Raw genomic sequence first — 27,397 nt, 5'->3', positions numbered from 1 at the left:
AAGTATAGGAATGGTTATGTAATCATACACGGCTGAAGGGCTGAAAAAACAAGTTTAAATATAGTTACCTACACTGTAGAAAAATACAGCGTAGAGTATGCCCACTTGGGAATGCTGCTGACTGGTGCTGAAAAACTGAATGAATAGACACAGATATAAATTTTAATTAAAAAAAGCACCCAAACCAAACAGTTTCAATCAAAAAAATTATGCCCATAAAGTATACTAAGCTGATTTGAGTTTTTAAAATGTTCTTCTGATCTACAAATTTCTGCCACTTCTATTTGTTGCATGTTTGATAGGTAGAATCTAGCTCTTGCATAAAGCTAGGTAGTAGTTTTGCTTTCATACCAGTAATGCTAAGTGGTCCTTCACAGAATGCACATAGGGTTATTGTTATTCTAACAGTATAGCTTTGTTATGAATAAAATAATTTTCTTGAGATAAAATGCTACTCAGCTGATTAAGTGCTTAAACACATTCTTGCTAGTTGCAAAGCATCATCAACACTTAAATGTGATTGGTAATTTAACTAGATCATTGTCTAGAGAGCAAATCTGTAGTTTTTATCTCTGATGTGAGAAGTTATTCTAGAAGACAAAAACGAAAGTGCTTTTTTTTCCCCCATAAATTGCACCAAGTACTTCTACATCAATCCATTTGAGAGTTTCATAATGAAATATGCAGTGAATTCAGATATGCTAGCTCCTTTCCATTCCTCTTAGCTCTATAATGGGGTTTTAACACTTTCCTTAAAAACATTTTACTGCTGAGAAAGCTTCAGCCATGACCAAAATAGCTGGAATTTTCTTGTTTTTTTGAAAGCGTGAGCATGTTCTCTATTTTGCCTGTCTGTCTTGTGCAACCTTCAGTTTTGGGCCCTGAAACATACAGGTTTAGATTTGTATTCTTCATATCTGTTTCTTCTTGTGATACTTTTTTTCAGTAAACTGAGTCAAGGGTTCTCATTGTGGATGGGATTTTCTATATTTGAGCAAGCATTGGTTCTCCCGTCTTCCTTACTTTTCAGTAACATATTTCAGTGAAGTAAATGTTTTTATCATTATTTTTTCCCATATGTAGCTCTCCCATTCTTAAGTAGCTTCATACACGGCCAAGCATGTGTGACATTCTTCTTTCTTAACTTTGTCACCTTTTCACATCAAAGATATGTCTTCTATTAATGGAAATACCAGAAGTAGTACAGCAAGAATAGACAAAAGTATACTACATACATTTTGGTAGCTGTTGTTTGTTTTTCCTACTGCAAAGATTCCTTTTTTGAAAAATATGTTGAGATTTCCTCTTCAGAGTTTGTTTCTATGATGGTGTGCTCCTTTTTAAACTGTAAAAGTAAATAGGAGAAACTTTGACTTGTATCAAAATGTAAGTATTTCCTTCTGATGCAGTTATTATTCAAATTGTAGTTTTCAGGAAATTACAAACTCAGTCTTAACATACTGGTCTAAAAATCCTGGGTATTCTGCTGTTGATGGGGTGTTGAGAAAAGTCCCTGAGCTCTTGTGCACATCTATAAATGGCTTTTGATCAGGCATCGTCCAGTTACTGCTTCATCTTTACTTGCCCGTGTGGAGGAGCTTATTGCAGAGCTGATGTGCATCCACATTAGCAAAATCTGGAAACACTACTTTCTTTACCCAGCACAAGGATTACTGGCCTGTTCCACAATCCTTGCATTAGATTTGCTGTCAAAGGGATGCTGGAAATTTCTGCAAGAAACAACCTGTACGTACATTGTATCAGTTTTCAGAAAGAAGGGAGATAAACTTTCAGCGCAGAATCATTTTACTCAGCCCTCTGTCACCTGATATTGTCCTGAACACACTGTCTAAAGGCTTGTCTGTCAGAAACGGAGTGGAGGTAAACTTCAAATAACTCCCTCCTGATTTGGTTTGGCAATTCTTCTATTCAATAATACTAGTAAGGCTACCATGACATCTAGTGGATGGTAAGAGATGTTGGGCAAGGTTTAAAAAGCACTTAGAAGTCTAAAATGTGGAAATCCAAAAGAATAAAAAGAAAAATCATACCAAGGAGGGAGAAAAGAGCAGGGGGCACCCTGAAATGCAGTTCAGAGTAATGTTTTATGGCTCTTCTTCAATCTGTAGATACTCGTTTTTCCAAAGGAGCATGCTTTCTCTGACTGTTGAAAACTTTGACAGGGTAATAAAGTTCTCAAAACTGTGGTCTTAGTGGGACTGTACTGTGACTCATGCAGAGAATTAGGAGAGATTTGGGAGTTTCTGCCTAGATTCATTGTCTGTGTGTGTCCTGCCACTTACCACTGCTTTAGAAGGATTGGTGCTCCTGTATTCCCAAGTGGGAAACCTATGCTTTAAACAGGTCAGAAACTGTTTCACATGACATGTGGGTAATCGCATAGTGCAGACTCACTGCAGCCCTCAGAGGGCCCACTGCTGAGGGTGCTTCCCCTGGATTCATGACTTTCTGCTTCTCAGTAAGGAATCCCTCTTGTCCTGGGCTCCCTATTCTCTGCAGAGTTCCTGATGATGAGTTGGTGAGTTTGTTGCGTCCACATTGGTCATTGTAGTGTTGTCTGAAGCCTGGACATGAAAACAAATGCCTAATGTTGAGCTGTTTGTTACGAGCCTTTGGTTTTGGTGAGCCCGTTCAGCCCAGACCGCCCCTTCGTCATTATTTTACTCTTCGTTTAAAAGATTCTGAATATAATGGAAGAAATTAATTAAAGACCATTTACAATTAAGAGCTACTCAGCAAAACAGGCAAATAAAAGCAACAGAAAAAAAATCAGTGTTTTCAAAATATTTTCAGCAGTACACAGTAGGAATACTAACAAGTGTTAGTTTGTTCTGTGTTTTATAACAGATGTCTAACTGGACTTTTTAATCTCTCTTAATTCCTTCTTAATTTTTTTTCTCCCATGGTGTTGTGTTTAATTAAAAAAAATATATTCAGGCTAGTGTTTGGAGTTGATTTTTTCATATCCAAAGAAAACCTGTCTATTTGATCCTAAACTTCTAATTGAAATTTAATGTCATGAGTTTGAGTGGCAGCAAATCTGGAGGAGATGGAAAGGCTTTTAATTCCTTTTGTCAGTGGATGAAAAGAACATGAAATTCTTAGTATTGTACATGAGTAAAAAGTTTAATTTGAGATTTGGAAGTTTATACGTCCAAAATTGGTAAATAGAAATCGAAGCTAAATGCAGCAGTAATACCATCCCCAAAACAAAATTTTAATCCTATATTTATAAATGTTTTTCTGTTAAATGTAAGATAAAGACTTTGGCAAGTATCTAGTTTTAAAACACCTCCCTTAGCCTCTTAGCTTTGTACTTTTTGAAGGAGCTTTTGCTTTTGGTTGAAAACCAATGAAATCAGTGGACCCTGGAAGGAATGAGAACTTATTAGGGGGAGCGAAATTTGTTTGAGATTCAGCAGCTGATTAAAATTCTAGATTAAGGCCAGTGATATTTCTGTGTCCCAGGAAAAATTAGTCAAGGTGTGTATATGATCTCTAAAATCCTGACAACATTATGACAAATAAATGAATGAAGCTGTAGACACTTTCCAAAACCTTTAAAAATTATCAGGACATTCAAATGCACTTGTTTTTCCCCTGACTGTTGAACCTACAGTTCGTTGGATTAAAAGAGTGTATTCTAAAGTCCAAACAGATACAAATCTGCAGAATACCTAGGCCAACCCTTGCCATTCTATGAAATTTGACAGATTCCTAAACTGGAAAAGATAAAACGTCCATCTTTTTAAAGCAACAGGAAAAGTTTCCCACCCTCTGGCATCCTGGAGATACCACCTTTGCTTTGGGGTTGCTCCAAAACCAGGAGGGAATCAGAACCAGTTAGATCCCAGAGATGATTAAAGATTTCAGAATGCCTTATATATACTTCATTTTCCTCATCAGGAAGCAGTTGAGTTTTGAGATAGGGAAAGGGCTCTAAATGCTGCTTTTTCTTACTTGTCAGAGAGGGCAAACTTTGATGTAGCTCTCCAGTTCCTAGCATGTCACAAGCCTCGAGCCAAGTACAAAGCGTTGTAGTAGCAAACAGCTGCTTTCCAAATCTCTGCGGAGTCATCTGCTGCGTAAGCACTGCGCAGCCAGAGACTCTACATCTGCTGACAAATCAGTCCTTCTCTTCAAAGACCTATCTCGAGGGAGAGTTTTAGGGTTGTTGTTGCCATTATTAGCTGGATAAAATGGGCTTATGCCAAAGGTCCCCTGGCTTCTGTGCTAGGCACTTCAGAAACTCATTTCCTTTACTAATGTCTGGTGGGTGCACATAGGATTTGTTCTTCAGGAAGGTAAGCAGCATCTCTGGGAGATCATTCTAAAAATGAAGCAAAGACTGTGTAGCAATCTAGGTCTGCCTTGATAAAACAGATGAAGAAGGAGCTTTCCCATTTAGGGTCTTGGGTTTTACACAGTAATTCCTGTTTGCCAGCAGTGTTTTGAAAATTCAGTTAACCATATAGCCAAGTCAGATTGTGACACAATCTGACATTGAAATGTCAGTGAGGGAAAAGTGTTATATAACTGATCTTTGGGTGATGTGAAGGCTGATGCTGAAATTAAGTGTCAAGCCTCTCTAATCTGTTTGAAAGTAATTTTTATTTCAGAGAAACCATAAAGCAGGGGAACTTCCAGGCGTTCAATAAGTTAATGTCCTGCAGGAAACAAGGTAACTGAATGAAAATGTGAAAATGTCACTGGTGCAGTAAATGTCCTTCTTGAGGGAAATGACACCATTTCATCACCAAGAATGGCCCCTGTGACAGCTGTGATGGGAACACAACGCTTCATTACAATAAGCAAACACATAGCTTGAATAGTTTCAAATCACTAAATCTGTTCTTTACTGCAACGCAGTAAAGTTTACTTTGCCCAACTAAACTGAAAAACTCAGCTCTTCTAGGACAGATGTTGAAAGAGAGCTGGGAATTCCAGTCTTGTTCCACGTATTGCTTGCAAAGTCTTTCAGTCCTGCTGAGTAGCCTGCAATGATCAGTGGATTATAAAGATGCTGCATATAAAGATGCAGTTCTATCCTCTGCTGCCTCTCTGCTGTTCCTCTGGGTCATCATGAAGCTCTCTTGGTTGCATCTGAGGCTTAGCTTTGCATATGCTGAGGGTGGAGAAGATAATACTTCCACTGCAAAATGAGACAGCAAAATCAAGTGAAGTCAGGTTAGGTAATACATATATACCAAGTAGAGAGATGCTTTCAGAAGTTTCTGTACTTTCAAGAAGTAAATTAGTTCACATGTACACCCCATAGATTTCAAAGAGAATTGAGCAAAGTTTTCTTATAACACAGCAGCATCACAAATAAAATCTTGAATTCCAACCTGTAGAAACAGAGTGATAATTAAACCCACCTTCTTCCTTGCTTTTTAATCATCATTTTCCCCATCATAGACACACAGACAGTAATAATTATGCCTGCATTCTTTTTGGTTCTTAACATTTTTTTTTTTCTCCTGAACATGGATGGACCTTGCTGTGGAAGTATTCATAAGTATGTCTGAAATTTTTATGAAATTTCTTAATAACACTTAAGCTTATGTTATTTTGAAGTTCTGCATTCTGAATGTGTTCTGCATACTTTTGAATATGGAGCTGTATCTGATTAAACTGCTACACGTTTTCTGAAATGAGACCCATTCCAATTGACTAGCCTATATAATTCTGTTTTTACTTGGAACATCTTTTCAGTATGGTACAATAAGAATTTTTCTGCTTCAGGTGTAAAATCTAAGTATTTCTTAATTGTACCACAATGTATAGATGCATCCACCAATATAAAGTATCAAACATTTTAGAAAGTGAATATTTATTTAGCAGGAGATCATTCCTGTTCATAACAGCTTCCCCCCTAAAGAAACCAAACAGATGGGAAAGGAAGCACAGAAAAATTGGGTGGATTTGTTCAGACTGGCAGTGTCTAAGTCTGGTGTTGGAATCAGAGCTGTCAGATGCTGGTCTTAGCCTTGTCTGCTGGAGTATGATGCCTCCTAGTGTTCTACTCTTGCATAGAAAATTAATGCTTATAACTCTCTTACAATTCTAATAAGCTCATTTTGGATATTTCACAATAATGTATTTTTATGTTGTGCCTTGTTTTAGATGCTTGAGACTGAATAACAATTTCTTTTTGTATTTTGGCAAAGTGTTATCTAATAGTTCCCACCTATAGACTTTCAGGCTGGTGTCAAAATACCTGCTGTATCCTGGAGAAAGCCATCTTCTTGGCTGACCTGTGACAAAAGGGGAAAGTGGTCATGCTGGATTTGAAATTGCGCTCACTTAATTTCTGATGACTCTGTTCAGTGCATGTGTGTGTGCTTATCTGTATGATTCAGATATATATATAAACACACAGGCATTTTAATGTACATATTAATTTTGTATATTATTTATATGATCAATAATATTTCATAGAGCATTTACTTGGAAATATGTTGGGATTTTTTGCTTTTTGTGAGGAATCACTGCTCGTATAAGTGGTACAGTAAGTCATTTTATTGCTGGAGACTTTCAGGAATTGTCTTCTATGTACCTATTTGGTTCTGAATTTTAAGAAAGTTAAAAGAAGTATTTTAATACAAATGTCTTCATTAATGACTAAACTAATTTCCTGCCCTTTAGCAGTGAAATTTGATCTTTAATATGACATATTTGATGTGCTTTTGATACAGAGGCACAGCTGATTGTTGATTGTGCCCTTATATAGTATCCATGTACCTAATGATTTCTTCCCAAAATTGTTTTGCCATAAAGGAGAAACTAAGTGGATAACTTCAAAAGTGTTCAGCTGTGTAATATGTCTATGTAGTAACATTATGTTAAAGAGATAATGCTATACTGTATGTCGGAAACATAACATGGTAAACCACATCATTCTGTTCTGTGTTGAGTAGCTTACAGACTGAGTCAAAGCAACATACTCATTTTTCCCAGATGGCTTTCAACTTATCTTTCTCTGATCAAATTGTAATTAATGTTCTGTGTTTACCCTTCCTTATCCCTTTTTCTTTTACTTAGTTGATTTCTGAATGTTTCCCTTTATTCCTGTTGATCTTTCCTTCATAGCGGCACTGTCTCGGTGAAGCTTTGCATAAATCTATCAGCAATGTAAGTGATTTGCACTTACAGCTTGTGAACAGGGCATGCTTGCACTAATCAACCTGCATATCCTGCAGTACTGCTTTACAGCTTAAGCCCATGAAATGGGAGACATGATAATATTTGGGAATATATGTGATAATAATATGAGAACATGTGCTGCTATCAAAAGCTTGTGTAGTGCATCCCCTCATCTGTGTGCATATCACTGGCATCGAACACTGTGTACGTGGTCATAACATGAGCAGCATTTTTAAGTCATTGTTAACGCAAGCAAGCTTGTGGGCAGTGCAGACGTGTGTTGCAGAGCTTTCTACAAAGCATGGGATTGATGCTCTATTATAATTTGCAGTTTTGCAGTGTAAGTCATAATTGTAGCCAAACTATTCTTTCAAATTTTTTTTTTTTTTTTTTTTTTTTTTTTTAATTCTCACTGATGTTTTTAATGTGCTGGGACAAAAGTATTGGAAGTTCAGAGAATAGTGTTTAGAGCTCTTTTCTTTTGAATCCTCAGTACAGAGGTGTACAGAAAGGCTAGTCATAAGACTTACAAAAAGGGGCACTTATACTCTCAAAACGTGCTCTTAAGGATATCAGTCTATGCACTGAATAATTAAAATAGTATTTAAAATTACATGCTCTTCTAAAAAGACTGATATTTTAAACTTTTTTTTGTGCTTTTCAACATCAAAACAAATTATTAGAAGGGTAGATTAATCTAACTTGCTTGCTAGAATCATTTAATCCTCATTGTCCTTTATTTTCTGTATAGTCTATTGATGCAAATAGACATCTCCAGACATTGACTCATTTCAGGCTGTGGTTTTGCAGTCACTTTAATCTGGTTGAAGGATGAACTGCTCTTGCTTATTCTTGATCTCTTTGAAGATGGCTTCCTGCCCAGATGTCAGACTTCTCTTGTTCATCTCAATTAAAATGTTTTCTGCATTTCCAAGACAGAAATGAAAACAAAATTGTTTCGCCCTTGCCCATGCTCAACATATTTTTAAATTATATACTGGTAATTGGAGAATTATCAGAATTTGGACCAGGAACTTAAGTGAGAGATAGATATAACTTCAAGCCCAAAATACATTTTTTCATGTTGTTTTAATAAAAATTTGCCTAAGTTACCATGGTTGTCTCCATTTGACTGTTAACATGAAAGGCTTGTTAGAGTGTGATCATTAAATTACCTGAGGTTCTGCAGAACTGGGCAGGACTTCCCCAAAATTATACCTCCTGGTGGCCAGGGTGAGCAGGACACGACAATGATGAGAAACCTGACAGAAACATGGTCAAAGGGACAAGTAAGAATGGGCTTATGGATGAAGCGAAGGACCAGGTAGGTATGAGGTTACAGAAAGGTGGGAAGGAAAGAAGGGCCCAGTAGTGAACGTGGGATGAATTAGAGTAGATGGGGATGTGAGTAGATCAAAGGAAAGTTTAGGTAAAATAGCTTTTTTTTTTTTTTTTTCCCCTGGAGAAGGAAGACAATAGCACATTGCAGTACAAGAAGATGATGTATATATGAAAATTCAGAGCTGGCCATGCTGGCAGGTGCATGGTGCAAACTCACCACTTCAGTGGAGTGAGTTTCTAGGGGTGAAGAGAAAAAATACAGTATATATTATATCTAGATATTAAATTAATTGTTACCACCATGAAGATAGATTATCAGTAGAGTTACACTGATGCTGAAAATATTTTCTTTTACAGGTTGTTGAGAAATGAGTAAGGTAGGAAACTTTGCAGCTTATAAAAGCTTATTCATAATAGAATAACTGTCAAAGGCCAAGGGACTTGACAATAAAATGGCAGATGAAATTCAGTGTAGATAAATGCAAAATTATCCACAAAGAAAAAAAAAAATTTTAACTCTTTCCATAAAATAATGAGCCTTACCTTGACCTGTTACAACTAGAAAGTAGTTTGGGGACTATGATATATAATTCTATGAAAACATCACCTCAGTGCTGAGTAGAAGTCTCAAAAGTAAATAAAAGTTTAGGAATATGGGAGAGAAACAGAGAACATAACATGTAAAACCATATAAATCCCTACATAAGAACAGAGTTTACTCTCATTTCAAATAATTTGTGCTGTTTTGGCTTCCTAATCTTAAAAAAAGAAATAGTAGAAAAGGGGTAAAAGTAGGAGAAATGTGATCATAGGTAAGAAATAACTTTCATACAAGGAGCAACTCACTAAGCCAAAGCAGTTCAGAATGGCTAAGAGTGTAAGGAGGGAAATGATGGAGAGCAATAGAAACATGAGTAGGATACAGCAAATGAAAAGGGAACTTCTTTTGACTCCTTTCCATTACAAGTATTGAAGATCATCATGTCAAATTATCATGTCTGCATGGAACTCTGCACAGGATATTGTGGATACTTAAAGCTTTTATGGGCTCAGATAGTGGTTGTTATTATTTCTTATATAAATCTGCTCCGAAACACCTCTTCTGGTTTAAGAAAGATTTCTAGTTCCAGGTAGACTACAGGGTCAAGCTCCCTGCATTTATGCTTGGCCTTTTTTTAGGGTAAACCTGGTTGGCCCTTTCTGGAGGCAAAAGCAGGGATCAGACAAAACTTTGGTCTGACACTGTACAATTTCTATGTGAAATTTATATTTAATGTATTTAGTAAATGTTCTTCAGAATGTAGTGTAGGCCTTCACTACATTCCTTTAATTGTAGCTAATCTCTTCCAAAGGTATCTGAATTACAATACTGTTTATTCAGTGTATGTGAAGGTAGAGTGTATATTCCCAGATACATAGACCTGTTGAATCTGAAATACAACGAGCTATACTTATTTAATTTAAATTAGTTTGATTTTTGTTTTCTTTTGTTTTAGTGCTAATTTTTGTTTCTGTAGCTTTTTTCTTTCAAATCTGCTTAAGCTATGTTCTTCTGAAAAAGAAACTTAACCCACATGTTTGTCAGTAATGTTCATGCTACAAGTTGTACTCGGTATGCTGCTATTAATTTTATGCTAAGTGGTGGATTAAATGTTCTCTAACTCAATAACTTGATGTGCAATGTCGTTACAAATTTGACATAATTAATTTTAAGATATGCTGAATCAAATGACACTATCAGACTTCCATTTATAATTCCATATGATATAATGCTCTGAGGCTTGAAAAGTATCCTTACTGATTCAAATTCTTTGTCACTTAGCAAATTTATTTTCCTTCATTTGAGTCATGGGAGCAGAATTCTCCTTTGATTAAATCTTGTTTCCAGAACTGGAGGCTATCTCTCATGTTTGACTTTACAGGGAGTACAGGTTTAGTACTTTAAGTCTGAAAAGATGCTATGAAGAACAAAGTATAATACTATTATAAAAAGAAAACAGGACTGAGAAAGGAATATAGTATACTATAATACTTGCTGGATGAAAAGCATCATTTGTAAAATCAGGTATTTCTAAGAAAATGAGTTATTTGTGGCTCAGATTGTTTAGATCTTGGAAACAAGCATAAAAATCACCCTCACAGTCTTACTGAACTAACAAAAAAGTGTGATGGGAAATCCATCAAGTGTTACTTTTTACTTGTGATGTTGAGTGGTACCATTTCTTTCTAAATGAGAAAACCACTAGTAGGACCATAGCATACAAAATTATATAAAAATCAGTGTAGATGTCGCAGGCTACCCTCCCCTATTCCAAGTGCAAGATTATCCTTGCAGAACAGGTGTTCCCCTGAACAGTAGTTTAACAATCAAGTCTTAATTTCAGACCTTGATAGTGTCATTTTTATTGATCTTTTATATAAAACCTAAATAATTTTTGATAATTTGGCCGTTAAATATTGTGTTACAGGTAGTGTTGCAGTATGAGCTAACCAATATGATAACTCTTACAAAACCACTAAAATGTCATTATATCTCTGATTATGTATCATAGAACATTAACAACAAATTGAGTAGATGGATGACATTGCTTGTCTGTCTTTTAGCTAATGCTCTGGCTCTAAAGTTTCAAATGTTTTCTTCTTCTAAGTGTCTTCTTTACAGCTGATGTTAGTATTAATGACTAATGAATATTTGCTGTTCTGTTGTGGATTAGATCTCCTTACTGAAGCAGAATCTGGAGATGCAGCTTTCCCAGTCACAGAGCTCTTTGCAACAGCTACAAGCCCAGTTCAGTCAGGAGCGACAGAGACTGACTCAGGAGATCCAGGAATTAGAAGAAGAGCATCAGCAAAGGCATAAGTCACTTCAGGAAGCCCATATCCTTGCCTTTCAAAACATGGAAGAAACAAAAGAGCAAGAACAAAAGGCATGTTCATTTTGTTATTCCAAATTCTGTAGAGAATATTGTTATTTTAGCATTTTACATATACAGTTGGAATTAGTAAAGAAAGTATCTGTATAACCACTAAATTTCCTTTTCAGCTGATGTATTGCAGCAGTACTGTTATCCAGTTAAACCTAAACAAGATATATTGAAAATGTTTTCTAATACTGGCATTGTTTCATGTCTTGCTTTATATGCACGTTTATAGGTGTGCATGTGTGTGTGTGTTTATATAATGTAAAATTATTGTCAGTACATGCATTTCTTTATGGTACATTGACAGTTACCCTTAATATTATATTCTTTTGTTTTGTTTTTTGAGTAGGAATTTTCCATTATAGTTAATTTTGCATGTTTTTTCTGTCAATAGACTCCTTTGAAATATATTTTATATTTTCCATATGTAAAAAATTGTGTTAGCTATGTTCTGTGACTTGCAAGATAATTTTCATGCCCCACCCAAGATATGTTTTTTAAAACCTTGACAAAACCGGCTTTAAAATTGGAATTTTGGTAATTCATGGTACTTAATGGGGGTGGGGGAGTTACTTAAGGTTTTTTAAGTTCAGCTCCAGAGTGTGCCTTTGCAATCAGTTTTCCCACTATGTGCCCAGAATATCAGAAGATGTTTACCAGGAACATTATGCTTCATACAATTCCATAGGGAGTAAATATGGGTGTCCGTAGGGAGCAGAAGTCCCCAGATGTGTGTACACTAAGCCCATCTATGAATCTGCACCTTAATTACATTGCATGTTATTGTAGCTATATCCATGGATTGATTTTTTTCTCTTTTCCAGCTGTGAGCCAAATGGGTTTTGTGTACAGGTAATATCGGTAGCCATTAACCACTGAAAAGAAAAAATATGTTAGAAGGATAAGAAAATATGAGTAATATTAGTGTGTTTTTTCTAGAGTATATCAATGCCTGCTTTTTGTTTCCAGTTGGTTATTATGTAATGTTTTATAAATTCTCTAAGTTGGTGTAGAACAATTTTTGTCAATTTTGATTTCATAGGAGTTAGAAGAACGTTTACAGCAGAAGCACTCAGAAGAACTTCATGCACTGAAAGAAACACATAAACAAGCCATGGAAGGCTTTAAATTGGAGATGGAACAGGAACTTCAGACTCTACGATTCGAGCTGGAGGATGAAGGAAAAGCTATGTTAGGTATACTATTTTCAAATTTGAAAATGGGTCCAAAACCATTATTTCTACTCATGCAAATATACATGCACGTGTGTGTATATTATAACACTGTAGTTTCTCTCTGAGTCATTCAGTGTTGACCTGAGTGTTCCTCTTAAAATCACTATGAGCTTTAACATGTAAGCCTAGACTTCACTTTCAAAATATCTCACCCTTAAGGCTCTTTTGAAAAGAGTAAGCGACCAGAGTTCCTGATGGAGAACTGGTATTTTCAGAAAGCAACAGAATAAAATACAGGACAGTTACTTAGCTGATGTAAAGTGTATTTTAGGTCAGCAGCAATACTAGATGCTGACTAGCTATTGTTAATTAATGTAAACACGTCCAAATTAAACTTTTCTCTTTGTTCATGGTAACCAGCTTCCTTGCGCTCAGAGCTCAACCACCAACATGCAGCTGCAATTGACCAGCTGAGGCACAACCATCAGCAAGAACTGGTAGCTGCCAAAATGGAGCTTGAAAGAAGCATAGAAATTGGCAGGCGACAGGTAGGAGGCATGGTTGGCAACTGGCTGTAAAACAACATGATCGATATTAATTTTTCCCCTCTGCTGGAGGCAAGAACTGTTGTGAACAAGTAACAAACATGTAGTCCTTCAAAAATCATCCAGCACCCAGCAGCTAATGCATTCCTACCAGTTTCCTCAACTTTCTTGCTTAGCTTTTTCTGCCTTCTATAAACCTTGTTGAAAGCCTAAAAAAGCTCCCACATCTGGGTAGTTTCCTCTCAGAACTGTGCAGCCATCTGGAAGCTCCTTGGCTTGCCATGGGAGGCAAGTGCCCATTCGTGCAAGATTGTACTCGTCCTCATCTGCCAGTAGGACAGAAAAAGCTGTTTCTCTTTGAAGCCTAAGAGATATGGTAAATGAAGTGGCTGCTTATAATCAAATGATTTCTTCAAACTGAAGAAAAAAGTACACAAAAAAACCCCACCAAAACCAAACCCCCAAAGCCAGTGTGAACTACCTGTGCTTTCAGTAGCAAACTGATTAATTCACCTTTTATCTTTCATTTTTCATTTTATACACAATTAGTTTTTCTGATAGTAGCTAAAAATTCAAAGTTTAAGGTCTATTGAAAGCCAGACTCCTGGAAATAAGAGGACTGGAAAATTACCTCTTTATTTGCCTTTTTAATAGGCTTTTCAAGACTGATTTACTGATACTCCAGCACCAAAGAGGAGTAATCAGTTTAGAAATATATTAACGGAGGAAACAGGGTTTGTTGGATGCAGCCTTTATGCAAAAACAGAGGTAGTTGAAGTTTTTTAGCTATTCCTTGCTGGTTTAACAGTGTGAGTACCAGAGGCAAAAACATGGTGCTGTCATGCAGGATTTAGGAGGATATAGTTTTAGTCATGTGTTTTTTGAGCCCTGACACCTAAATGAGAAGTTAGAAAAAAAAGTTTCAATTACAAGAGCTGGTGTTTGATCCAACCCAACAGGGTGTACTTTTTGCCTCAGTATAATGATCTGCTAAACAGGAGCTTTGGTTGTACTGAGGGCAAAGCAGTTACTGAGGTTTCCTGTGCTAGAATGCTCATCAGTTCACAGGATCGGGGTTGAATGAGATGGAGTGATCTGATCAGGATGATTATATTTGCTACTTTTTGAAATATTTTTATGTGTGGATGTAAGTTTTTCCTCTGCTTTTTCTTGTAACTTTAACACAGTCTTTATATAGGGAGATACATCTTTATTTTTAACTGTCTGCTCTTAAACATGCCTTGTAAAATTTGTGCACTAGGATATATTTGTATTTCCTAGAGACAGGAAGGCATAAAACACAATTATACACAAAACTACTTTGGAATATCTGATTTTTTCTGTGCAAACTATATGGTCATTAATTATTGTGAAACTGTAAGAAGTGGAATAGACGAAAGTAGAAAACTCTGAACAAGTTGTTTTCATTATAGACATTTCTAAACCAAGGAGACTCATTATCAAAGCCATTGGAATGGGCTCCAGCTGAGTTTACCAGTTATTAACTTCATTGGAATTTCTTATGCAAAAAAAAAAACAAACAAACTTTCCTTGATTTATTGGACACAATATAAATAGAACTTTAACTATTTAACTATTCTGCTGTAAAATATTTATGACCTTTTTATATATTTGTAAGATAGAACACTTCTGAGTCAGTTTTTGTTTGTGCAGGGCATACATCTTGAACAATTTTCTCCCGTTGAATGGGGTTGTAAGGGAAAAGAAATAAAGAGAAAGTGAAATACCCAGGCCCTGGACCTTAGTGATATCCAGTTTTTAATTTCTTGTATGTGTGGACAAAAGGAAAATGTAATGAGCTACACCAATTTTAACAGGCAGTGATAATCATAGGTTTTAACTTTTCTTGCAAATAGAAATAATTTATTACGTAACTCTGATTTTTTCTTTCTTTGTACTTGTACACAATAGAAAAGCCCTTTGCTTGTATTATAATTTGTGTCAGCATCAAAAACTGAAAGAATTGTCTATTGGATGGAAAATTCTGCTCAGCTGTTGTCTTCCAAAAGCAAGTATTGTAGGCATCACCTTGGAGAAACAAGTCTATCTAAAATATTTTTTGCTGCTGCTACTTATATCATAGGAAAAAGAATTTTTATGCCGAATATCAGATCTACAAGATGAGCTGAGACACCGAGACCATCATATAGCTGAACTGGACAAAGAGATTCTGCATCTTCATGAAAATATAAGTGCATTGACAAAGGAATTAGAGTTTAAAGGGAAAGAAATTCTTAGAATACACAGTGAATCAAACCAACAGATCAGGTATGAATTTTTCCAATCTAAATTCACACCTGTATTATTTCACTTACTTTCACTCATTGTTTTACTTAAAAAAAAATTGCCATTTGCAGTTTTAAACTCTTCCTCTTAATACAGTCATGTTACATATCATTTAGCATTCTTTAGTAAACCTATGCACTTTTCTGGTGAAGTTAGTGACTATGCTGTGCAGTTAAGTGTCATTTCAGCGACATATTTTGGCATATTTTAGTTGCAGTTCACTTAAGTGTTGGTTTTTGGTGTTTTTTTTTTTAAAATTCATTGTTTGTTTATTTTAAAAAGCATTAAAGGAGATGTATTTTCCATGAAATAAGCTAGAAGATTGGAGAACAGTAAGTAGTAGGCTTTGTTGAATCAGTAATTCCTTCTGTGTTGTCTGATATTATGTAAAAGCCATTAGAAGCATGGCAGTAAATCATGATGACAAAAAGTCTGATTTTAGAATAACTCTTTTTTAACAAAAACTAAATTAAACAGGATGCATGAGCAAGATTTAAGCAAGAAACATGAGACAGAGCTGGATGTCTTGACAGCAGATCACATCAGAGAGAAACAAAGCATGCTGGCAGATTTTAATAAGACCCAAGAGCTGCTCAAGGAAATTAATTCAGCTTTACAAATTTCGTAAGTTTTGTTACATTAAAAAAAATTGTATGTAGCTGCATTTGAGTGAATAGTTTATTCTGGTGTTCGTAAGTTCCGGAAGATACTGCAGAGATGAAGATGTACAGATACGTCAAAAAAGTATGGGGGCTAATCTTGTATTCTTTAGGCAATACGATTCTATGATCTTTAGAGGAGTGTTGTGAGGTAAAGTGTTACAGGTTTGAGACCAAAAAATTTCAGGTAGAAAAGATTAAATCTGTGCAGTTCCTAGAAAACCAGAGAAAATATTATTTCAAATGGTTCCTTTCTCAAACTTTAATATATCTTTTTTGAGAAAACAAGAATTTCTTCAACAAGTTTATAAAGAGTACAATATTTGCTACTACTAAGAAGGGAGGCTGTAGCATGAGTGATGGAAACATTTTCAGGTTTGGTAGTGTAAGGAAAATTAGTGTCTGAAATGGATTGTATGAGCATAACAGTAATAGAAGGCTTAAGAGTTGTCTGAATCAAAATGCCACCAAGGATTAGCCTACCTAACAGTGGCAGAAGTGATGTAATAGTGTGTCACCAACCAGTGTTTTCCTGTCTTCCACATCCTTCATTCTCTGTCTCTGTGGTGTTAACCATTTGGTCACAGTTTCTGGCTCAAGTTTCATAGCACATTGAGGGCTTCCTGCCACAAAGTTGTCACTAAGGGATTTGTATTTGCAGCATGGAAGATTTATGGGAGAGATAAGAAATTGTTTCTAAGTTTTTGATAGAAAGTATCAGTTACAAATGGACAGTAAAGCCAATATGCATCTAGCTTTTTCTGGATACTGAGCCCTCAGAAATTGTCTTCAAATAAAATGGTTATAAAATTCTAGATTTCACCCCCTTGTAATTGTCCACATGCATGCTCTTATGCCCTGATAAATGTGGTACCTTGCTGTTCAGTAAATTAGGTGTTAGCTACCTCCTGTATGCTGCATTTATCTTGGACGAGAAACAGTCTTAGGAGTAGCCACCAGAAGCGTTTTGGAACTGTTTACCCTAAATGTTTTCTGCATTAAATTGTTTGCTTCTCAATGTCAGGGAATTTTCTGAATTTAACTGGTTTTCTGCTCCTTTCTCTGAGTCAATTTAGAGCTTTGAAGAAGCAGCCACTGGCCTAAAATCAGCAAGCATCATCCAGCATGCCCTAACCTGGCTTTCAGTGTGTTATTTCTCTATTTACACTGAAACAAGAAGCTGTCCAAAGAGGAAACTATAAAAACAAAAACCAAAACAAAACCCAAAACCACACACATACCCGCCACCAACCCAGAGAAGTTTTATGCAGCTGTTTCTTACATAACTGTTCTTAGGTTCAGCCTTACCTAAAGCGTGGCCTCATGAATGTATGTGAAATGGAGAATCTGTCTTGGAATAATCGAGAGTGGGTGTCGTTAATTAGGCTCTACAACTGTCCACTCCAAGACAACAACTAAAGTCTTTAAATTACAAATCTATTTGAAACAGAAAAAAAACCCCGTTCTCTGATGTATGTGAAAATAAAATGACAGCTGCGTGTAACTATATACTATACTCTGGGGATCTATGTATGATAGCTTAACCCAGAATAAAAACGGCTATTTCTGTTCTGCTGAGTCAAATGCCTTCTCTGCAAGTAAAAACAATCATGTTGTTCTCATTCATATTGTTTTATGTAAATACATTATATAATCTCAGAATATGTACAGGTTACTTGAAGGTTATTAAATTATCAGTATAATTTAATATTAACTGCTTTTTCAGCTGCAAATCAAAGTAAAAATCTTATAGTTGCTTTTGAAGAGAAAATATTTATCTGAAGTGAAAAATTATGTCTACTTCCAAGTGTCTACAGTTTGCTTAATTCTTGTGGAATTAAACTTGACCTAATTTAGATTCAATTTAATTCACAGATTTTTCTCAGCATTTGATTGGGATTTCTTTTTTAAGTTTGTTAAATTTCCTGAATCTGTTCTGATACTTGGTTCACTAATCTACATGAGGGATGAAAATGTGAGAGACATATTTTAGTACTTTCCTTTGAAACTATATTTAGCATCATGAGCATGTTATTAGTTTAAAGGAGACACAATAGTTTGAAACTGTCATGTCTTCAAAACTTTTTCTTTAAGAAAAAGAGATATTTATGCAGTTATTTGTACAATTCCTTTCTCGGTTGGCTTATTTCACTTCTCTCCTTTAATGCTTTCCCACCAGGCATTTCAAATTTCCTCTTAGATTTTCTTTTCAAATGTTTACCAATTGTTACATTAGATATCCTAATATCCAAGTGTTATTCCTTTTGTTTTGCAGCTCATTCCTTTATTTCTCTGATGGTACTAAGTAGCTTTTGTGGAGAGGAGTTAGTTACCTATTAGTCTTCAATGTTCTTCAGTATCTTCTGTTCCAGTATGTTTCACGAGCTGAGGAAGACACTGTGGTTTTGAATGCCTTATTTTTAGCCTGACTTACAAGTGGCCTGTTTCAAAAATGCAGTAGTGCATGCACAGGAAAGATGTGAAGTTTTTAGAATGTTCCCTGGATTATTAGTTGCTGGAGCAAAAGTTACGGTGATTGGTGGTTTTTTTTGTTTGTTTGCTTGTTTTGTTTCTTAACTATCTAAAGTGGAAGGAGAACATAGAAATTAATTTCCTTCAAGGTGGTAAGAAAGTCATCCTCTGTTTTACTCCCTGAACTCTCTTTTGTACTTCTCAAAAATGTGACTATTCACTTATCATTTAACACTGAATCAGGCTAAAGGGGATATTCTTCTTTTCTATAAAGTTTAGAAGAAATGGAAGAAAAATATAAAAACAGAGAATCAAGACCAGAAGACTTGCAGCTTATCTCAGAACTGAAAGACCTAATTGCAGAGCGGGACCAACTCATAAAGAAATTGATTGTAAGACTTCTATGCTCTCTTGGTGTAATATCTTGAAAAATACAAATTTAATCTGATTCAAAGTGTTTGAAATGTATTTAAAGAACCAGTCCTGCTAGCATGTTATTCATACTCTTTGACACATTATTCCTCTTGTTTCAATGACTCACAATAGTAAATCTAATTAGATAGTGTTTTCCAAAATCAAGCAAAATACATCATTACGAGAAGTATTTTGGTATGTCCTTTATCAGATGTCTCCTTCCTCCAATACTGGGACAAGCCAGCCATGTAAGCTGTATAAGATATAGTTTCTTCTGTGAGGTATCTAAGACCAAGATCTTGACCCACTGAGCTTCCCAAATACAGAGCACAACACCCTGACTTGGGTTAGTCTGATTAGATCCCAATTAAGAAGCAAGAAAGAATGAGGAAATCAAAATTGATTAAATATCAGGACTTAACTATACTGAGTCTTTTACAGTACATAATCCATTAGGCTGTGCTCACTCTCAGGACCATAGAGCTGCATAAATAGAAATTATTTTGTTTCTTCCATATAAGAATATATAAACATGAAATGCAATTTTTAGAATTACCAGTTTATTTTAAAATGTAAGCATAAATTTATTTGAGAACATTTTACAGGCAGATTTGGCCACTATCTGATTGAAAATGCATAAAAAGGAGTTTCTATCTGTTGTTCTTTTTAGGAGGACAAAAAGTTCTATCAGCTGGAGCTAGTAAACAGGGAGACTAACTACAACAAAATGTTTAATGCAAGCCCTAATGTTGGTGTTATTAATCCATTGGTGAAGGTATGTTCCATGGACTTCATTGCTAAAGTAAAGAAAAAGAAATCTAAAGATATAGTAAAAAGAAAAGATACGTGTTTGTGTGTGTGCCTGCATCTATACATAAATCACTCTTAACAGACATGTTCAAAACAAGGAACATAGTTTTCCATTTGTCTACTTTTGGTGTAGGTTTGTTTCTTTTGTGTTGTTGAGAGATCCACTGATGCTGTTGCCCTGGTTTGCTTGACTTGTGTGACATAAAACATAACTCCTTGTCACCAAACTGTAAATTTAAAATGGCAAAGTGACAGAAAGGCCATAGAGGGCAGAACTGTATCATGTGACAGAGAACAGTGACACCCCTAAGTGGTTTAAGTTTTGAAATTTTTCTTGGTTATTATGGAAAGTGCAAGGGCACTTTGTACTTTTTGGGAAGTGCTCATGGTGGAAGAGCATTAGAAAGAGAGGGAGAGGGGACAGTAAAAGGAAGGGAGTAAGGGTAAAAAGTGGAAGGGGAAGCATGTGAGAAGGGTGTGGAATGAGTCTGAAGGGGGAAAGACATAGAGTAAGATTGGAGAAGTGGAATGGCAAACCAGTATGGACAGTGGAGGGTGAAGCCAGTCTCTGGCCTTCTCAGTTACTGTCACCACCTATGTAAGTGAAAGCACTTCAGTAGCAACCTTTACCACTTCTCTGCATTCTGCTGAATAGCAGCCAGGGAAGGCTACTGTACACACAGGCATTGTAGCCTTCCTGCAACTTCAAAAGCCAGCAGCATTCCTTCTTGAGGAATGTGAATAGACTGTGGTAGAGTACCTAAATACTGTTCCTTTTCACCACTTCAGGAGTGAGTCCTCTTTGTGATTACCCATAGGTTATTTTGCTTGCGTGGAAGGGGAGGAGTTTGTGCCAGCTGTAGAGACAGAAGAAGTTCGGAAGATTCTGAAGCAGAGGCTAAAACCCAAGGGGCACAACCTGAGCAGACCAGATGCTCAAGAGCTTCAGTGATTGAGGTTCAGGCTCAGGTTATTTAAAAAGAGGTCTGGCTGAGATCAGGTGGATTTTTACGCAGACTTACTACAGTTTCACATCAGATCAGCATATTTTACACCTCTGCACCAACTCTGCTGCAAAATGTCAATAATCTCCTATGATTTTCATGAGCCCAGCAGGTCTCCCAGGCTGATTTTTATGATGCCTGATTTTTATGCTAACTGCATAAAATAAGTTAGTTTGGGCCCATTAGAGACAATACCAGGACTTCCAGATACAATTTCAATGATTGTTTGAAAATGTTGGAAGTCTGTCTGAACCACCCATTTATAAAGATGTAAAAGGTAACCATTTAGTATATAACCTTACATTTTGTGTGAAATTTGAAGATTTTGGGAAAAGTACTTCAGCATCAAATTTCCACAGTGATAATTTGTATATTTTTATAATATGCTTCTATCACTTAAAATGTTTATACTCTAAAAATGTCTTGTATGCCAGAACATTCTGATCTTTCATTTCATGAGTTGTGGACTATCTTACTTTATTTTGTCAAAGCACGTACTGTGTTATTGGAGAATGAATTACAAAGAAACTGAAAATCTCATTCTCTTTTCTTTTTTTGTAAAAAAAAAAAGACAGAAGTTATGCGTTACTATGGGCCTTGCATGTTAATGCAAAATTACAGCCATTGCAGTGTTAGAGTTTCTCTAATTTCTGCAATGTGTCTGTTTAATATAGTATTACATTCTTACATCTGAAGTTTCTTAATACTTTGCATGAATTTCATGGAAACAATACAGTTTTCTCTCTCCAGATTTGAATGCTTCAGAAACATAGATTGTTTTATAGAGAATATTATATAAATCATATTTTTCTAAGCACTTATGTGGATAACATACAATTTTCAGAAATGAGCCACCTCTGGAGCACACAGATTTAACTACAGTTTAACACAGTTTTAATTACAGCATATATTGTCTTGCAAGTGTATTTTACATGTAGTTGGTTACTTTCACCAAACTATTTCTTCTTATTTCTTGTTTCTTCAGCTACTATAGTAGACATGTATGGGACAATCCTAGTTTAATTCTTTGTAGTTGATGATCATTCACTCTGATGCTTAAAACTCACTTTTTTTCTATTATAGTTTTCTGTTAAATTGTCAGGGTATTTTAATTGCATATTGACAAACACACCCAAGAGTATGTGTCTGCAATTAGTATCATTTGCATCTGCCAGCCCTGGATAGGCCAGGCACTGAAATCAAAGCTGGCAGAGAGCCTGCGAGAAGAAAGTGCAAATGAACAATAGGACTCTGTCTCCAGCTGAATTCCTGCCCACCCTCAGATAGAGCAGCTCTCCTGTTTCAGGTGGAATTCTGCTGGCAATTATATAGAAACAACATGAGATTCCACCTGTCTTTCACTTTATTTAGTTCAAATATATGTAGCTAATAAGCCCTAAAGGTTTTTTTCCCTAGCTGATTCGTTAGGGTGGCATATAGGTAATTAAAAGACATTATATGTTCAAATAATACATAATTCATTGTATTTTGGAGCCAGGGATTTTTTTATTGCTCTGGGTATGTCAAAAACTCCTCTGTTTTTGGAAATAAGGTGCTTTGAGTTTTAGTATTTAGTGTTTATATTGTGGACATGAAAAATGTGATAGAAGTCAGAAAATACACACCATGTCCTGTCAGACAGCCATTTAAAAGAAAAGTGATAGAATTATTTGAAACATCCTTCTGCATTAAAATAACTATAAAAACAGAGAGGATCACTGATTCCCTTGCATGATGTGTTCTGGAATGCAAAATAGTGATATAAAAATGATTTCCTAAATATTTTGAGTCCCTTGAAATAATATCAAGAGAAGTACTGAGAGTATTGTAAAAAAACCAAACATGTTCAGTTGTGCCATCTGGTGTCTAGAAGTGGCAGCTGTATTAGCGTCAAAGCCAGGCCTTTTCTTTGTGCAAGAAACTGGACTCCTGTATAGTAACATTTTTATCTTCAGCTATATTTCTATAATGCTTTGCTGACTGAGAGGGTGAAGAGCCGTGAAGGAAGTGTAGGTGCTTTTCTAGGTTTCATGGTCCAGTAATCAAAATGTGCCTCAGTGATGGAGTGAAATGTGTTGGAGAGACTAATTTTTTATATCATTTAAATTTGATGTAATTGCATTTGATAGCAAAGGTGTTTCACAGATATGAAGAAAAGATTTAAGTAAACATGAAAGGTTTACAGACTGAAAGGAAATTTTCTACAAGACTGTCATCTCCAGTGTTAAAATAGAACCAATACATGTTCAAATAGAACCAATGTTTCAATATAACCAAAATGTTATATTGAAAGATTATATACTCATGTGATATACTCATTAATTATTACACTAAATCATAAAAACTTCATCATTTTGATTAGAGATTCGATTTTTCTGTGAAAATTTGTGGTGTTCAGGTCAAAGCAAACAGAAAACTACAATTGGGAAAAGATCCCAATCTGTCCTAATTCCACTCCTTCAAAAGAACTTCCAAACCAGCCATAAATAAAACTTTTAAATTAGGCAATGTCCTCCTCGTCTGTCCTGGTGCACGAAGCCTTCCTTACGTTTGTTATTTTCAATGCAGCAAAAGAAGAAGAACGATAAATCAACAAACAGGTTTGTGAGTGTGCCCAATCTAAGTGCTCTGGAATCTAGCGGAGTGGTGGGCAATGGACATCCAAACCGCCTGGACCCCAGTCCTAACTCACCCATCCACGATATTGAGTTCAACAGCAGCAAACCACTACCACAGCCAATGCCACCCAAAGAGCCCAAGACGTTTTTGAGGTGAGCACTGCCTCACCAATCTTTTTTTGGTTTTTTTTTTTTTTTTGCTTAACTTTGGAAAATTTTGCATTCTTATTGAGCTGAATCCCACTTGCTTTATCAGCCTTTCAGAGGTACAAGTACTCTTACAGCATTTTTAATTTTTACATTATAATTATAACCTCTTTATAGTATTCCTTTTTATTGTAGACCTTGTTGAAATGTGAAGTATTCTCTCACTTTTTCCTAAGCCTTGAACTTTGAAAACCTTTATAAATACCTTAACAGAATTCATGTGCTTCCAATTGTTTACATATATGAACAATTGTTTTAGATGTTTGTGTTATTTACTGATATTCATTTAGAAATTGATACTAGCACGGAGGTTTTTTTATTTAGTATTATGTGATAAAGATTTTTATGTAAGAAAATTCTTTTCCGTGCTAGGTGAGTGTTTTGTGTTTCCTTTCCCCTCACCTATATGAAATTGTTCATAGGAGTAGCCTTACTACAGCAACAGGAAATGTACAGGCTTGGGTGCTTAATGCTGAGCTTCCAGTAATCAAAACCAGCATTAAAGTCTCAAGTAATTCTCTCACAAATTAATCTACTGAATTGAATAACTTAAAAATGGCATTTTAGAGGCAGAATTTTAATATTTTATCTTGATATGCCCTATACATATTAAATGCACTGAAGTTCAGTACTTTGTATCTAGTAGTTGCTGATCTCTTACCTCTAAGATGCCAACTTAAAGCAAAATGTAATTACGGGTTCCACAGCTGGTTGTTTGCTCTCTCCTTTGGTTTAATGCAAAAGATCACATACCTAGCAACTGCTAATTATAAAGGGAAACAAATAATAGAATTTAAAATAGATAAGGGAAAACAATGTTTTTCAAGAAAACCTTTTTTTTAAAAAAAAAAAAGTACTGTTGCTATGTTTTTTCCTGTGCATGTTATGTGCATGAATATGCTCTGGTATCTATAAACATGCATGTGCATGACCCCATGTACTGTGATGCTGGAGTTTTGACTCCAAATTGTTTTGTGTTTTGTATTATCCTATAGTAGAGATTATTTAATTCTTTTAGTTATTTAATTACCAATTTTTATTGATAAAGGAACTTGTGTAATTAAATTTAAATTATTCTTTCCTGCTCATTTTGTGAGAATGTTAAGTGTTCAAACAGGAGCCAAATGCTGCTTGCAGCACAGCAGTTTGCTTTTTCTAGTATCTTGGCATATTTTAGGTGTGTGCATGAACAAGTGCAAGTGATATTTGTGATGGGTATTAATTATTACAGAAGTGTGTATTTCCGTTCAGTTGCCAGCCAGTCTTTGTGAGCACATGTCTATAAATATGATGTTCGCATCATATTTTTTCAAAATTACCACGGGAAAAGGATGCTAAAAGAGGACCTTCTACAGTCATGCTTTTCCAAGAAAACTCTTTTTATTCTTCCTGAAAACTACAGCTATTTATGAGACTTAAAATTATGTTTTCCAAAATATTATTTGCCCACCCTATAATGTGGCTTCTGAACTGACTTGTGCTGCTGATGCTCTCCAATGGAGTGGATGATCACAGGTTGTATAGGGAGACATTAAATCACCTCCTAAGGCACACTGATAATTAATCCATGGAAAAACAGACTGTGTTCCTTACTGAATATTCTCTGTGGTTTGTTTTTCTTTCTCTTCTCCTAACAGTTGTACTTTTCACGTAGTTGTAGGATAATTGTTTTTTTTTTTCTTTTTGTGAATTTAGCCCTCCTCAGACTGATGCCTCGCCAGTGGCTTCACCAGACCCACAACGCCAGGAGTGGTTTGCCCGATACTTTACGTTCTGAGAGTTGATTTGTTTTTGTGGCACAGCGTGATGTGGACTGTTTATAAGAGCATGACCTTAAGTAAACCCTCATGTGAACAAGCTTTCCTGTAATTTGTCAAACACTGTGAATGAGAAAGTATTTGTCTTTCTGATTTAAAACTGCACTGTATTTCATGTTATATTTGTTGGAATCACCTGACATGGTACTATACAATATGTGTAATTATAACTATTATTTTTATTTAAAATGGAAGAATCTTTAAACTTTGTAATTACTACATAATAAATTTTGGTAGAACAAACATAATGCTTTCCCCCTTTTTCCTATAAATGTGTTTTCTTTGATTTCAGGTAACGCTTTTCCTCCCAAATAACATACTTGCATGGTTACTATAAATACAACTTGAATTGTAAAAGGAACAATATATATCTCTCACTCTCTCCAATTTGGGTGGGATATGTCTAATGAATCTCACTTCTGTTATTTTGTAGCAGTTTATAAACCTTCTCTGGCTAACATTTAAAAGGAAGAATGCTAAATAAAACTAGCGTAGCTGCTGGCCTTCAGAGCAGCTGGATTCTGACAGAAGATGAAAAAAGACACAAACCAGGAGCTGTTCAATGGGGAGAGGGGTTGACTCCTCACCTATTGCTTATGAGACTTCACCATCTAGTTATAATCAAAGATTTTATCGTTGAATTTAAGCAGAAAATGTTCCCACAGGTTCTATATTTCTTTTATGAATATTAACAAAAACAAATGCTTGAAATATTTAGAAAACTGTTCTAGGTATCTCTGTGTAAATCAAGAATCTACATTTTGAGCATATAGTCATGTGTTGGATAAAATTCATGTCTGAAATGAAAGAAAAAGAAGCCACAAACAAACAAAAACCAACTACACAACTTTTTCCCGTTAATACATACTACAGATACAGATCTTTCATTAAAACTTAGTTACCTTCCCTTGTCTATATTAAATTTTTTTCTTCTTCTTAAAGTGATATATGAAACTGTTTTTCAGCTAGTGAGCATGATTCCCTAATCTATACCTTTTATGATGTCAGTGTTGCTCAAGAAATCTGTTGCAGCATAGAGAAAACCAGAGCTTATTGTCTTTTTTATATTTTTTCATTCAAAGATTACCACAAATTAACTCACACTGGTAGTCTCAGGGAGAATATTGTCTTTGTTTTATGAATGTATTTTTAAGCTGAATCTCTTATCTTTTAAAAGCAGGAAAAAATATGTTTGATTTATTTGAATAAGGTTCTAGTTAGCATATACAAAGGTCTTGAACTTTAATATTTCATCTAAAGCCCTAACTGCATCCTTTTTTTGCTATATGCACAAAGGTAAATACCCAGATGAAGATACTTGCTAATTACAATGAGTTTTATATGTATTATATGTATAAATGAAAAATTTGTATGTTTTCATAGAAATAATATAAAAAACTTCTAAATGCACATTTAAAAACTTCTATCGTATAATTCACCTTGAAAACACCACTGAAAGCTGTATTCTGGTGATGCTGCCATGGATTTAAAATGTATACATCAGATTTTCTGTAGCTGGTGGACTCAACTGTAGGTATATGCAACTTTTTAATTTTAGAAGAAAGCCATATTGGGCAAAATGTCAGATTTCTTGGCTGTTACCCAAAATAAAATTCACTAGATCATTTTGTTACCATCTTCTGAAGTGAGTGTTGCGTATTTTTTTCTTGCATGCCTTGCAAGGCATCAGCTGCCTTCTCCCATCCTCAACTTCATTTGTGTATTTTCACATACAGAATGAATAATTGAACAGGAATACGGAGATAATGATCCCCACATTTACCTGTTCAGTGAAAGGTTTGCCCATTGGTTTTTTACTCGTAGGCATCTGAATGTTAAGAAGCACTCAGTCACCATGTCTGCCACAGTCAGCAGCTGTACCACTGCCTTATTAGTCTCCTCAAAAACCAGCCAAAAAAAAAGTTCCAAAAACCAATCAA

The 27,397-nt window shown here is 35.4% G+C and overlaps 1 protein-coding gene across 7 annotated transcripts in view; it reads left to right on the top strand.

The window, feature by feature from the left end:
- FAM184A (family with sequence similarity 184 member A) overlaps window positions 1-27,090 on the top strand; it is a 73,734-nt gene extending 46,644 nt beyond the window's left edge. For 2 of the 7 annotated variants that reach the window (XM_058836598.1, XM_058836597.1), the window contains exons 10-19: window positions 7,114-7,155; window positions 11,223-11,435; window positions 12,472-12,625; window positions 13,025-13,152; window positions 15,254-15,438; window positions 15,934-16,080; window positions 18,862-18,979; window positions 19,672-19,776; window positions 23,384-23,586; window positions 25,336-27,090. In XM_058836598.1, the coding sequence (XP_058692581.1) occupies window positions 7,114-7,155; window positions 11,223-11,435; window positions 12,472-12,625; window positions 13,025-13,152; window positions 15,254-15,438; window positions 15,934-16,080; window positions 18,862-18,979; window positions 19,672-19,776; window positions 23,384-23,586; window positions 25,336-25,417 (1,377 nt within the window). In that variant the 3' untranslated portion in view covers window positions 25,418-27,090. The remainder of the gene's footprint in view (window positions 1-7,113; window positions 7,156-11,222; window positions 11,436-12,471; window positions 12,626-13,024; window positions 13,153-15,253; window positions 15,439-15,933; window positions 16,081-18,861; window positions 18,980-19,671; window positions 19,777-23,383; window positions 23,587-25,335) is intronic. The other 5 variants (XM_058836602.1, XM_058836600.1, XM_058836599.1 and 2 more) reach the window with 5 other exon arrangements.
- Window positions 27,091-27,397: the final 307 nt, after the last annotated feature.

The sequence above is a fragment of the Poecile atricapillus genome, chromosome 3, assembly GCF_030490865.1.
Source record: "Poecile atricapillus isolate bPoeAtr1 chromosome 3, bPoeAtr1.hap1, whole genome shotgun sequence".
NCBI lineage: Eukaryota > Metazoa > Chordata > Aves > Passeriformes > Paridae > Poecile > Poecile atricapillus.
This window is presented reverse-complemented; position numbering and strand designations above follow the sequence as displayed.